Source organism: Suillus paluster, assembly GCF_016628075.1.
Source record: "Suillus paluster strain FC165 chromosome Unknown EDB91scaffold_20, whole genome shotgun sequence".
NCBI classification, from domain to species: domain Eukaryota; kingdom Fungi; phylum Basidiomycota; class Agaricomycetes; order Boletales; family Suillaceae; genus Suillus; species Suillus paluster.
The window spans coordinates 122,961-137,028 of NW_024537580.1; the positions used below are offsets into that span (position 1 = coordinate 122,961).

Here is a 14,068-nt window from a genome sequence, read left to right on the forward strand (position 1 = left end):
ACTCGACCCAGAGAACTTCTTGAGCGGTTCCATGAGAAGCTTGCGCCACTGCTGAATGACATCCATCGTATTCTTGAGTGAAGTGGCATTTTTGACTGCATCCGCTAATGCTCGTTTCATCGCCGAATCACGGTCAGCGAGGTCGCGAGCGATGGTGGAGAAAACTTTTTGATGACGATTGTCGGCTTCGAGGTGCCGGTCGAAGCAGAAACATGAACCGAGCCCTCCCGTCTCATTGAACCAATTAGCGATCGTGTGCGCAATGGCTGATTTGCCTGTGCCTGCAGGGCCAGATAGCCACAGTACACGCTGAGCTGCATCTCCACTGCTGTTGATCCACTCCGTAATCTGGGAGAGAATCTCCGTGCGCGTCCCTGGTAGGCATTGTTTCCTAGTATCTAGTCCTGCACCCTTTGCATAAGCCATATCGCCGAGATCCAGTGTTTCACCTGAAGGCGTGTGAGTGAATGCAGAGTCGGAAGCACGACCGAATTATTACCCGTGCATTGAACGAAGATGGCTACGTCCCGAAGGGTTTGGTCCCGAAACTGTTGCATAAGCTCATCTAAAGCGGCGCTGTACCGAGTAATCATATCTTCCGTTTCAGAGACGATGTTTTCCCCCAGTCTCTTCCCTATGGTAATGGTATAAGATTCACAACGTGCGAAGTACAGAGGCTGACTACTCACAATAGCTCTTTGTCTCAGAGTAATCCCTGATGAAACGCGCGCACTCCTGAGTCTGCTGAGCGATCCGGCCGACAATACTGTGCATGGATGAAATCTGGCCAAGAGTGTCCTCTTGAGTCATGAAGCCGTACACTTCATCCAGTTTCTTGAGAAGACGAAGTACCGATTGGTCGCGATCTGCTTGAGCGAGAATGATCTGTACATAATCGATAGCTGTTGAGTAGGAGATAAACATCAGGGCGAAAACACGTACTTTGGACGCAGAAGATAGCGCACAAAGAGCCATCTTAGCATATGGATGTACCTATGCAACAGGATTAGTTCCGTTTTGATCATCAGAAATGGCTCTTACATCCGCAATTTTCCCGATAACAGTGTCGAAAATCCTGAGGGGTTGTAGATATGTCGTCTGAAAATCGTCTGCGGCAGCGAGACCTGCTGGGGCATTGTTGGCGGTGGACACCGCAGAAGTCGCACGTTCCCCGAGCAGTTTCATGCCTTCCGCAGCATCGCGGGAATCCCTAAGTTCATCGTCAACCGATTTGGGACCAGCGCCTTCCTGCACGGCAGGAGTGGTAGCCTGAACCTGTGCAACCACCGGAATTGATTGTCCAACATCATTGGACGAAAGTACCTGCGAAGCAGGTTCTGCGGACGGTACTTGATCAGCGCTAACACTGGGATTGTCAGACATGGTGGGATGGGTGTTGTCAGAAGGATGCAGAAGTAACGGATCCTTAGCGTAGGTACCTCAGATAAGTGAGAGACTGTAACAATGTATTCAGTACTCACCCTGACATTGTGATCCGATGAAGGACCTTCACGATCGACGTGCTGGGAAACAGAAAGGCGACTGCGGGAACGGTTGAAGGTATTCTGCACAGCATCAGAACTTATTCCAGTAAAGCATTCACGGTGACCTACAGAAATCCTGTCCGTAAATTTCCCCAGGGCCTGGCGGGCTCTGCCACGGCGTTTGCTCTGGATGAAGAACGCGTCAGAGGTAGCAATGATGTTCATGAGCGCTCATCTAAAGTGATCTCACGAGGCCACGCACCGAGCTTTTACCAGCGGTTGCTTCGCTGGATCTGGAGGCTTCTTGAGGTTCTGACCTATGTTCTTCGCTCATTACGAGTAGTCAAATCGAATTTGTATCAGTGTAAGCGAAGTGGGGTGCAAGGCTTGAGTAGTACTTGTGAGAAGGGATCGAACGGATGAAGGCAGGCCGGCCCCAACACCCTTGATTTAGACCAGAGGCATGACCAACACGTTGACTAGGCGCTAATCATCCGGTCATTGGAATTCCGGGAAGCCGAAGGAAGTGAGGAGATGCGGCTGCTCAGACTTATCTTGCATCATGCATGCACCATGGTTTGATCAACCTAGTACTTGGCCACTGGCACCTTTGAAGTTCTGAGTACTCCATAGTCCGAACGGTCGTTCCTTCTAATACGATAGCTCCCGACATACATATCTCACACATCTCTTTCGAATTCTGGAAGGGCAAATGTGGCGTTGGCTATTTAGCGTGCGAAGCTCGAAGGCAACGACACAGAGAGAAGAATGCTTTCGGTCGAATGACAGGGTAAAAGTCTGGGATTCGGGGGTCCAGAAAACACTAAGGTAACTCTGGTACTCCGACTCGTATATAAGTAAGTGCGGCTAGGGCTATATGAGACTCGGGATAAACAGGGAGTAATCTAATGAGATAGGGAGTAGCTAAGTTACTCATATTGAATAAATAAGAGATATATATCAGTATCACAACGACAGACAGATATCGAATATACTATCACTCCTGGGGTTCTGCAATATTTTCAATAAATCTTTTGTAATTCCTCAACCACATCATATTTTCTTCTACGGATTTGCACAGATGTAGATTCGTAGCTGCTCTATATGAAACTGATTTTTGCTGATTTTAAGGATTTTGTGGTGGAGTGTCGGATGAAGGCCGAGAAAATTCAGGGTCTGACTGGTATTCTGCAAAACATGGTCACGTCGTGTCACACATCGGCACAGTAGCGGCAACGTCAAACTTCACTCTCCGAAGACTCTGAGCTCTGTCGAATCTCCAGAATATTTCGATCCTGGAACATCCGGGACATCCGAACATCCGGCCCATCCGACCCGTCCGACCAACCAAACAAAATGCAAACAGAGCGTAAACAATGCACACACAAACGTAGTACATAATATCGAACCCCAGTGCCTCGAACCTTCTTCCCTCTTACCCCGCAACATCCATCTGCCTGACGTAAGGTATGTCGTTCACGTTACTACCACAGGTAAGACATTTTATTGAGTCGTTCATCACGGCGGCTGAACGATTAATTCTGCAGCCTACTATTTTGTACCTTTTAATTATTACCTCACAATGTCCAGGTCTCACCATGTCAGACATACCACCAAACACGCCTTTTATTAAGCCAGACTACACGCCGTTTTGCTCAGTTGGTCACGGTGAACTCCAGTGGAAAACCGTTACATCCCATGCGAAAGGAAACCAAGGCCGCTGGATGGTATTAGTAGGTGTAGTTATCGATGACCATTGACCGCCAGTGCTTACACTCCCCAGTGTCCATTCGTTGGACCTGATGGCATCAAGTGCTCACACTTCCGGTGGGGTTCTCGCAGTCCATCATCATCCCCAAACCCGTTGGTACCGCCAGTAATGCCGCCACCTCCGTTACCTGTACTACCAGTGCCTGGGACTTGCGCTGAGTCTCAGTGTGTGTCAACACGTGTACATCCTCTATGTACCAGCGCAATGTGCCGAAAACACTGTTGGGCCATCGGGGGATGTGATGCCAAGGGTCATGCTGTTAGCGGACCTGTGCAAGCTACACTTGCACCTCCACGGCCTCCTTTGCCTGTAATTGATCCGGTCTTAATTCAAGCTTCACTCCCGGGCCCCAGTGCGTCGTCATCATCTCATGCATCCTCCTCGTCTTTCCCATCTGCGCCATCCAACTCCACATCCACTACACTTGCCTCCATTCCCGCTGCCAGTAAGAGCAAGGGAAAACAACGTGCCCCGGTGCAGGAAGACAATTTCTACACTAATCCAAGATATCCTTTGCAATTACCGCCTGTTTTCACCAACGCATATGCCATGCAAGAAGAGGAACACCTTCGCAAACACCAAGTTGAAATCCTTGACCACGAACTTGCTGTCACTGCCCAGAATACGGTTATGGTGTTTGGTTGGGCTGCAGTACATGTTTTACTGTGGTGACAAGTTTACGCTTATGCATCTGTCAGGCTGACGAGACACCGACAATTTGCAAGTTCCAGAGCGGCTTTGTCCTACCACGTGTTAGGGTAACTGACGAATGGCTTCGGAACCTTGGCCTCTCCGTTGACAATGGCTGCCACTACTTCAACTCAATGCATCAGCACTGGAGTAAAATCTCTGCCGGCCATGTTCTCACCATTCCAGGTGTTCACATCTACCTCAAGAATCTTGATGTGAAGGTTGCACACGACTTTGATAAATACTATATCGATCAACAGCCACCCGCATTACCTCACATCCGCAACAACCTCAAAGGCGAGAGAGCATACATCCGCCATGCTACAAACTACAACCATCTTCAACCCACCAGCAGCAGCTCAGAGAGTGGTAGCGGTCGCCGCCCTGCTGTCGTGCACAAGCGAAAGCTTGCGTCCCCTTCAAGTAGTCCCCCCCAGCATCAACGCCGCTGTGTCCACACTGCAACCTCAGTTGCTCGCAGATCCCACTCTCGCATCGAGCGGCAGCCATCCATCATCAGCCTTTCGTCTGGTCTAGACATGACTGATGATGAGACCCCCCGACGTCATGTCAAGCAAGAGCCTGCTACTACTAGCGTCCATCCCCCCATCAAGCGGGAGCCATCCATCATCAGCATTTCGTCTTCGTCTAGTCTAGACACCACCGATGACAAGATCCCACGCCACCGCCACATCAAACAAGAGTCGCTCGCCGCTACTCAAGTGCGTTGCCCCCTTCGCATCACACACGAGCTATCTCTTGGTGCCAGCAGCAACTACTCTACAATGGATGGGGAGATGAGTTCTTCGAGTTCTCCGGGACTATCACATGACCATCTGATCGAGGTCGAAGTTGCTGCCACACTAGCTTGGCCACGAGGGTACTATGCCGTTGACATCAACACAGGCTTTGTCGCCATGGACAATGCAAGGCAATCTGGCCAAAGTGTGAAGGAGGCCTTTGCTAGTGTGTTTGGGGCTGGGGTCCGTTATCGTGCACAGACTATCAGCGATCATCGCTTGCGCTGGAAACATGCAGGACCTTCAGCAAGGGTTGCATTTATTGAGGCGGGGCGGACACCTGATGGCTTGTGGTCTCAGTTCATGGCAGCACACCCTGCTAAAGATGCTGCAGAAAGGGCCACAAAGAAACACCTCGTGCGTGGGTGATCTTACATTCTCTTCGTGCATTCCTTTGTTGTGTCTCTTTTACTTGTATAGATTATTGTATTTCTCTTTGTACATGTAGTAAATTATCACTTGTGCCATCACAATATGGACGGCTGAGACATCCTAGTGCAACTCTATGAAGACAATATGGACAGCCATGCAAGACATCCTAGCGCAACTCTATGAAGACTATAGACGGCCATGCAAGACATCCTAGCGCAACTCTATGAAGACAAACATCCTAGCGATATGGACGGCCATGCAAGACATCCTAGCGCAAGACATCCTAGCGCAACTCTATGAAGACAATATAGACAGCCATGCAAGACATCCTAGCACAACTCTATGAAGACAAACATCCTAGTGCAACTCTATGTAGCGCAACTATATGCTAAGCTAATGGCCAATTACCAGGGCGCCTGCCCTCCTTCTCCAACTTTGCCTTTGTAAGCCTATTTTTCTGCATGACCATCTCGTCAAGAAAAAACCTGTATCTATGAACAATCATCTCACGACAGATAGCGTGATAACCACTGAACCATACATTCGTCTGCTCCGCGATAGACAAATTGAAGTACCAGCCAACACTGTCGTCGCCAAGAAGACCCTCAAATGCAGCAGGGTTGCAATTTTCTTGACACCATCGATCTGTGACTGCGTGCTTGCAGTTGAAATGAAAAATGTCGACAGAACGGAATACGCGCTTGATCATTTCCTACAGAGTGCAGTTAGCAACAGAAACTCGACATGGGCAGTTGTCCATGAACAATGACACTGCCGACACCCTCTGCCCCATAGAAAGTTTCCCTCGCCAAGATCATCCCACACGGAGCGACTACAAGTTGCTCATTGTGAGTACATCGGCATCCAAATCATGCGCAAAGTTTCCTGCCTGTGCTGGGAGAGGACGACTTGTCGTCAGCGCTAGTAGTTGTCCCTGAGTTTGGAGCTACGGTGGCTTCTACATGCCCGTCAGTGTCGATGTTCAGCGTGTAGTCTTCCTCCAGAGGAGCATCGTCAACAAGGTCATCCAATGGGACATCTTGTGGTGTAGAGTTGGTGGGATGTGCAAGCTGGGAGCGCTGGAGACGTTGCTGCAGCTGGAAACGACTTTGTCCGCGCAGTTGATATGTGCGCTCCACAGCTTTATGCTCTGCCAGATGACACACCTTGCTCTTGGCAAGAGCGTCATTGGAGCAAGCAATAATTGCACATTTGTGCGCGTGTGTGGCAGTGTGAGCGGGGCAAAAGTGATCGCAATTGTTGTTGAGAGGTGCATGGCAGTTGTGGATGGCACAGCATGGGTGCCCAACGGTAACACCATCAGTAACGACGACTGAGTATTTTGAAGTGAGCGTGCCTGAGTCATCCCTACGAAAGCGAGTGCATTTATTACAGTAGTGGCGAAGTTCTTCTTGACCATAGGTTCGGATGCGGTTGTTGCGCTCACTGATGGCATCCATAAAATGTGCTTTCTGGTCACCGTCTTGAGGAACAGACAATATGGTGTGACGCTCAATGCAGTCTTCCATGAGAGCGAGCTGCACAAAACCGTGCCAAACGTGATCTCCTGTAAGTTCGAAGTTCCACGGAAAGTCGGGAGGAGGTTTCACATTCTGCTTCAGCGCTACATTATATAGTTGTGCGCAATTGGACATTGATGTCCTGTGAAGGCTTCCATCAGAAAAAAAATAGTCAGCTGGATGTTGTGTACTCACCACGAGACAAGCATCAGTGTGCGCCACATGCGCACAACCCTAGTTTCCACGAACTGGTGTCCACCGACTTGTATGACGTCAGGAATGCCAGGGTAGAATGTACGAGTCTTGTAATTGACACTATATCCATGGTGGTAATTGGTGTTGCACTCTGTCACAAGCGCCTCAATATGAGGGCAATGATCACACACTAGATAGTAGAACATACCTGCACAATAGAGGTGGATAGAGTATGTAGCAATCGGGCCACCGTCCAATGTATATAGAACGATCTGTCGTTGCTCGGCTTTCTTGAGAACAGAAGCCTTTGCATGAGCGGGACAGCCTTCGGTCAGGCACGTCTGGTGAGGAGGATAAAGTGCTCATGGTGCTATCGATGCTCTCAGTAGTTATCCCTGTACAAAATGATAATACGCACTGATTCCATATTGTCGCCCATGATTCGCAAACAAGGGGAACATGTCCTCGATACCAAATATATCTCCATTGCTATGCCACACGACATCCTTGAGAACCTTCCAGTACACATCTACATCACTTTCGCCAAGATCACAACAGGCTGCCAAGAACAAATTGATGGCAGGAGAGATAAAGTCGGGAGCAGTATTGGAGGGGTGTGATGCAGCTTGGACGAGTAAGATGTCGTTCCTAAGTGTAGATGCCAGGGTCATGAACCTGAAAAGGCTACTAAATGTCAATGGCGAGCCAGGGGAGAGTTCAGCCTGTAGTGTTTGCAGTACTGCAAGTGCTGGCTGGGTAGCAGCCATGGTCACCATGTCAGCCAACACACACGACCCATTTGCATCATGGCTGTGGGTCACGTGGTATGTCGTGACCGTGAGATTTGCGTTATGCAAGCAAGTGGGACGGATGGGTTGGATGTCCCGGATGTCCCGGATATTCTGGGATCGAGATGTCCTCCGAATCTCGATGTCGCGCGTCGAATCTCGAAACTTTGAAAATGAATACTATTGGGGATCATGGTTCATATACTAATTATCGTGATTATAATGGTACTGATGGAGTCCAGACTCGTACAGCTGACGGCCTGCATCACCAGAGCCCCCGATGTCATACATCTGCACTCCACCACCAACTCGAAAATCCTGAGACATACTAGCGAGAGGTCTACCAACCGGTGTAAAGGGAGGGTGAAGAACAGGTGGAGACCGAGGTACAGAATGGTGCATTGGATAATATGGAGGTGCATAGCCAGGTGAGGGCAGATCCATGCCTGACATTGAGGAGTGAGTGACAGGCGGCTGTGGTGGATACCTGGATGGTTGGTGAATTGAATTTGGGGGAATTATATCTTGCGGGAATTCAGGAGCAACATTATTGTCATTTTCGAGACGGTGCCTGCGAGAACGGGGGGATTGAATAAACCCTCATAGCGTTGATTTTTCTTGAGTTCCGGGTGGTCGTTGAAGTGCTGTAAAATTCGCTGTAAGGATGCGAGAATGAGATGCGACGTGATGCGACTGGATGCCGTGTGTCAAGCCGAGTGTGCCGTAGAGGAGATTGAATTTCTTACACACTCTCCTATCTGCTGTCACACTTTCATACATGTCGTCAATCCTCTGTCTATAGCATCTTAAAACAAGAGAATGACCTCTATCGAAATTGTGTTCTGACACCCTGACAAGGTGTTTGATATGCTCTGGGTGTAACTTTTTGAATATCTCTCAAGGATCTATGGGATCTGGATCATTTATAATTATACAAGGTTGCAAATCACCACTATTCCGTCTCTCGCAGCTGCAACACTCAAGAAATTTTTATTCTACTTGGACAGTACATCATCTCTAAGTAGCCTACATGCATCTGAATTTTTTTGAGGTGATCCAAGCAGCGCATTGAAGTGTTTTGAACATTTTGCATATTACATGCCAGTTGCAGATTCCCAGGAATGATAGTAAGCGCATATTCGAGGGGTAAAGTTAAAGGTCAAAAGAAAGACAAACAAATCCAAGGGACGTGGTAGTACGTGCGGTTAAGCGCAGTCGTTACAGCAAACGTCCTACGTTCATGACTCCCACTCTCAACTTATCCACACGTATCCAAGTCACGTATGCCACCTTGATGATTTTTCGCTCCACATATAGATCTATGTACTTCAAAAATTATCGAATCGTCGCGTTGCCAGACTGCGTTGCATGTTGGTGTGACTGCAAGTTGTACATGCGTGCTCACATCCTCGTCCTGCCTTTCTCTATAACACCTATATACTTCTCCAGGGCATCCGTACGTACGCATTCCAATATCCTGCCCCTGTGCACGCGAGACCGGCAATTGAACACTGGATTATTATTCTCTCGTATAGGGAGCGCCTCGCCTTGCCAAGTGTCAGTTCGGTTGCGTAGATTTCAAATCTGCCCACCATTTATAAGGTGTCGAATGTCGCCGTTTTACGGACACGCGCAGGAGATCGTCACAGTAAGCGCTTAGTGCTACGTCTGCGCTCTCAGGAAGAGGACAACAACGACAGGAGGAACGGACTGCACGCCTCGGAGAGCTTGAGCTTTGGAAACTCATCAGAATCTGCCACTAATGTTGCTTTTGAGTAGGGGTCACTGCCACTTCTGATTCTTCACGATCCAACACTGCCTCCCCTGCAGTACATCAATATTATATACGTACTGGATATCGGGAACGCCACGAAAAAAAATCCTCAAAAATATCATCAATATGCAATACTCACACGTCTCCCCTCCCACTCCTCCCAATGTTTAACCACACCCTCCACAACAAAATACGCCATATCCCTCCTCGACACCGTCCAACCACACTCCACATATCCTTCTTTCGCCCTAAACGCCAAGCTTCCCTTCCCCTTCACTTCCGCACGGCATTCCCCATCAGTTAACAAAGCAGGGCGAACGACGACGATACTCTCCAGTTCCCCAGGACTTGGAACCCAATTTATCCAATCAGCACCGATAATCTCTTCGCCTGGGCTATCTCTCGCATCCCACTCCTATCCCGTGCTATAGGCAACAACTTCCTCCGCACCGCATTTGTCTCTATGCGGCAGGGTTAGGAGATAGTTATAGAGCGGTTTGAGTGGGAGGGGGACGGATTTATGTGACGCGCGCATGAGGCCTGCACTCGAGATCGTTATAATCTTTGGCTGTGGAGATGGAAGAGTTTCGAGGACGTTGAGCAGAGATTGGGTGACGAGGTTTGGGGGGTTGATTGTGAAGCATTTTGCCAGTGAGAAGTGGGGCGTTCCGCCTGTATGCATGAGTGAGTGAAATTATGATTAATATTGACTTGGGTTTTGTGAACTGGAAACGCACTGACTGTGAAGATGAGAAAGTCGACTTGTGTGGGCTCTGAGTCGCTTCCCTGAGCCTCAGACCATGCCTGGCGGACATCGCTCTTCACGAGGGCATCGCCTTGAACAAGACGTGCTTTGCCTTTCTTGACGTAGTTCTGGATCGTTTCGTTCTAGTTAAACACTCCTGGTGAGCGCAGGAGGAATGTCACAGTAGCGCCGAGAGCTGTTAGCATTAGGTGTTAGAATGTGTGGGCGTCAGGGAAAAGGGGTTAATTGTCACCTAGGAGCCGGACGGCAGAATAATAGCCTATATTTCGTGAACCACCGATGACAAGAACTTTGGAATTTTCCATGATGCTTGGTAGGATGAGGAGACATTGAGTATTGGGACGGGCTGGTCACCAGACGAGGCACGCCCTTTTAAGTGGTTGACTTCCCGCAGCACATCCAGAACCACTACTCACTGGGCGCTCCGACACGCGGACCTGAAAAACACTGACGTTTGACTGTAGCGTTGGCAGGTAAGAACACAGATTGAGGACGACGTTCTGAACACTGGGAAATCATCGATTCATTCAGCCTATGTGGCAACTCACGCCGAATGCCCTTGAAACGCGTACGTGCTACTGATAATCGATCAGATCCAACACTGCGCTGCGCAGCATTGGCCCATCATCACGCCAACCATCCGTGAATAAGGTCAAGCACTTACTACAGCGGTCAATGTTCTACAAAGAACTAGCCCATCCCTCTAATGCATAATAGGGTACACATAAACCGCACAGACACTCCAGCACCACACCACATCAACACACCAGATATCATCGTCTAGTAAGCTTAATCTCAAGCGCACGCAACGGAGGGTAAGTAACACCCGAGAACGCAGCTGCGAGCTATACACAAATCTGGTAAGCACTTGTCCAATGCAAAGAATCAAAGAATCAAACACACCTCGAACCCGAGATCAGCACCGTACGTCGCTCCTGCCATCTTCTCAAGCGGACCAGTGTACCATACCTGAAGTCCGAACAAGTTGATGTCAGCGTACGACACGAAGTTAGGCTTTGACGCACCTCTGACATCCCGACGACAGCACCTGTAACACCAAATCATCATGCAAGTATACCAGCTAAGCCGAGCGGCAACCTTTAAAAAAAAACAGCAAGGTCAACAAACAACTCCCTCCACCCCCCAAAAAAAACTAGCAGAACTCACTTTGACAGTGTATCATAATCGTCCAAGTTATACCCTCCAAGCGGCCCATTTTTCTGCCTGAAGATAAAGTGTTCCTCTGCAACAATCACGATGAAGAACGCAGTCCAGTAACTCAGAATACTAAGGAAATTGGAAAGGATGGCGCTGAAATGCTCGCGCCCAGCAACACCTGCTACTGTGTATATGACAGAAGCGAGGAAAACACAGAAGAAGCGCGGGACCATGGCGAATGGGCGTCCGAGGGCTTGGATGGATAGACCGGTGGAATAGGTGTTAGGGATGTTGTTTACGCTGTTCTTGGGTGAGTACATACATGAAGGAATTCACTCGTAGAGTCGTACGTACATGATGGAAAGTGCGAGTAGTACAAGAATGAATTGGCCAAAGTGGCCCCATGGTGAAAGGACTTGTGCGATAACACCACCTGTGGAGCCGTCTGCGTAGGCTGCGATGTACGCAGGATCGGTGATTGTCATGAGAGCTGCGCCGAGGATCTCGACGAAGCAGAGGGGGATGAAGACGCTGAGAAATGTGAGCAGGAATACGCGCATGGGTGGCGTATCAGCTGGTAGTCGGCAATTATAATCTGCTGCGACTGGAGCCCACTGATAGAGGTATACAAATTACTTAGAATTGGATGTGATATAAGAGAAACGATGATCGGACGCACCCCTGAGAACGAGCCGAACACGATTCCTCCAAAGCTGAGAATATCAGCCGAGAGAGCACGTCCTGTATCCTCGAACAGTTTTTGCGTGTTAATGTCGTATCCGGCTTTACCTCCAAGGCCCCAGAGGAAGAGCATGATGACACTGGTGACGATCCATGCATAGCGCTCGTAAACGTGTACCATATCATATCCGATAAAGCACGGAATGAGGCAGCACACGCCGATGATAATGATGCCAACGATAAGGGAAAGGGTGCCAGGGTTAATGTTGGCGAGCGTTTGACCTCCGAGGATAACTGCTGTTGTGGAAAAGCTAAGCCTAGACACAATCAGCGATTAATGTGAGTGTGGAGGAGAATCCCCGCACTGGATGAAGATATTGAGGATCGAGTAGATGGTTCCGCCGAAGTACCCTGAGCTGAAATGGGCAATGATCATTGTGCGGAGACCAGTTATGGGACCGAGGGTGGCGATGAACGCTGTTGCGACGCTGCCGAGAGCTCTGAAGCGGAGGATAGTTGCTACAGTGTTACTTGGGGGATAAGTGGATGTGGAGCGATGTTTTCTGATTGACGCACCCAAACCTCAGAGTGAAAGCGGACTGTGCAAGAACACCGATAGGAATGGTCGTCAACACCGCGTTTATGAACTTGCACAAAGGTCAAGGAAACTCGAAAATAAGGGTTGGGTCGAATCACATTGACCACTGCATGAGAAGGTTACACTGAATTCAGGAAGGGATATGAGAGCAACATAAGAAGGATACGCACTTGTTCCATGAATTTTTGGACTCCCCCTGGTTTTATTGCAGACATTCTGTTCCACAGGCTTCGACAGCACTAGAAAATAGTTTTGAAAGAAGCGGACCCGCCGAGTGTACTGACCAAAACGACTTGCGATCATGTACGCAACTTCATCTTAATGATGTCACATTTCATTAAACGTGTGACAAACATGTCACGCTGCTCTGCTCTAAAGTATCACTTACTACGTATAGTATAGTATATACTGAGACTCTTAAGTACTACTTGAAGTCTTGAATCGCATTGGGTTACGCTGACCATCCCAACGCCACACGGATCAGAAGTTCCAATTCTAACCTCGATTTCCTCCCCATAACCTTCATATCCGATAAAAGCTCACAATTCATCTGGCACATCCCTTCCTGCACAAGCTCACAACCCCGTTGATGCTAGAAGTCTGCAGTGACCCAATTTTCATACCGTCGTCTTATTATTTGCCAGTATTCAGTAATACTTGTAACATTTGACCCTTGACGATTTCTTCCTGTATTCTCGCAGCTCCGAGTTTGTCGAAAGCTCTTCCTACTCTTCTCGATTACGGACTATCATGCGGCCAGCGTCCGATCGGCAATCTGCTCCTGCCCTTGCCCTGTCACTCTACGACCCCTACCATTGAATCCGAAGAAGGTGGAACCGCACATATGTCGTTGTCTGTGTCAATTGACACAGTACATCATCTCCGAACCGTCCGTCGACATCTAGTACATCTGAGACAGGGTGTACGATTCCTCGCAGACAACATCTTCAAGGAAATCAACAGCTCGCAGACGACAACATCCAGCGTGTCCTAAGTGGAGCAGCACAGAATGGACATCAGGAGCACTATCATCCAGCGTCTCGTCATTCTGATGAGTCACGATGTTGGAGAATTAGGACCTGTTTCACAGATTACGGTCAGTGATAAGTACATTCTAAAAGTATGTCTCGCAAGATCTCAATATGCAAGTCTGTCCCTACGAATATCACGTCACGACATACGATGAGCCTGACCAGTGAGTTAACTCTGAATGTTGTTTGTGTCTGTGCTTGGTGGCATTCTTCCTCTTCCCAGCGCAACACCTGATTGCATGTATCCCCCACATGTGATTTCGATCCCCTGGTTGCTATGTATGTTATTGTCAGCGATCTCGTCTGCAGTACAGTGGCAACAACACGCCACGCGAATGATTTGCCTATGCCCGATTTATTTCGATGAATTCATATTAGGAAGGTTTTATGGTGTTCTTGGATGGTGCTATTCCAATCCCGTTCGCCCTCTTTCCACGAGC

The 14,068-nt window shown here is 48.8% G+C and overlaps 5 protein-coding genes across 5 annotated transcripts; 2 read left to right on the forward strand and 3 right to left on the reverse strand.

Annotated features, from left to right (window-relative positions):
* Window positions 1–1,084: 1,084 nt before the first annotated feature.
* On the reverse strand, window positions 1,085–1,547 carry EDB91DRAFT_1127285 (uncharacterized protein). Its single transcript, XM_041318479.1, has 2 exons — window positions 1,482–1,547; window positions 1,085–1,425 (listed from the first exon to the last, which is right to left on the reverse strand). The coding sequence occupies exons 1-2, from the start codon at window positions 1,487–1,489 to the stop codon at window positions 1,182–1,184; spliced, it is 252 nt and encodes an 83-aa protein (XP_041178087.1). The 5' UTR covers window positions 1,490–1,547; the 3' UTR covers window positions 1,085–1,181.
* Window positions 1,548–2,929: 1,382 nt separating this feature from the next.
* On the forward strand, window positions 2,930–5,114 carry EDB91DRAFT_1346422 (uncharacterized protein; the record flags this gene model as incomplete). The annotated part of the gene is made up of 4 exons (XM_041325891.1): window positions 2,930–2,977; window positions 3,032–3,217; window positions 3,268–3,906; window positions 3,954–5,114. The coding sequence occupies exons 1-4, from the start codon at window positions 2,954–2,956 to the stop codon at window positions 5,112–5,114; spliced, it is 2,010 nt and encodes a 669-aa protein (XP_041178088.1). The 5' UTR covers window positions 2,930–2,953.
* A 391-nt stretch (window positions 5,115–5,505) lies between these two features.
* On the reverse strand, window positions 5,506–7,599 carry EDB91DRAFT_1051588 (uncharacterized protein; the record flags this gene model as incomplete). Its single annotated transcript, XM_041313619.1, has 6 exons — window positions 5,506–5,829; window positions 5,882–5,959; window positions 6,068–6,779; window positions 6,833–6,983; window positions 7,041–7,193; window positions 7,251–7,599. The coding sequence occupies 6 exons, from the start codon at window positions 7,597–7,599 to the stop codon at window positions 5,506–5,508; spliced, it is 1,767 nt and encodes a 588-aa protein (XP_041178089.1).
* A 154-nt stretch (window positions 7,600–7,753) lies between these two features.
* On the forward strand, window positions 7,754–8,299 carry EDB91DRAFT_1127287 (uncharacterized protein). The gene has a single exon (XM_041318480.1). It carries the CDS (start codon window positions 7,813–7,815, stop codon window positions 8,050–8,052), a length of 240 nt encoding a protein of 79 aa, XP_041178090.1. The 5' UTR covers window positions 7,754–7,812; the 3' UTR covers window positions 8,053–8,299.
* Window positions 8,300–9,809: 1,510 nt separating this feature from the next.
* Window positions 9,810–12,812, reverse strand: EDB91DRAFT_1247468 (permease for cytosine/purines, uracil, thiamine, allantoin-domain-containing protein; the record flags this gene model as incomplete). Its single annotated transcript, XM_041322812.1, has 11 exons — window positions 9,810–10,066; window positions 10,132–10,282; window positions 11,064–11,129; window positions 11,186–11,208; window positions 11,239–11,258; window positions 11,328–11,618; window positions 11,673–11,932; window positions 11,998–12,316; window positions 12,365–12,529; window positions 12,576–12,646; window positions 12,768–12,812. 11 exons carry the CDS (start codon window positions 12,810–12,812, stop codon window positions 9,810–9,812), a joined length of 1,668 nt encoding a protein of 555 aa, XP_041178091.1.
* Window positions 12,813–14,068: the final 1,256 nt, after the last annotated feature.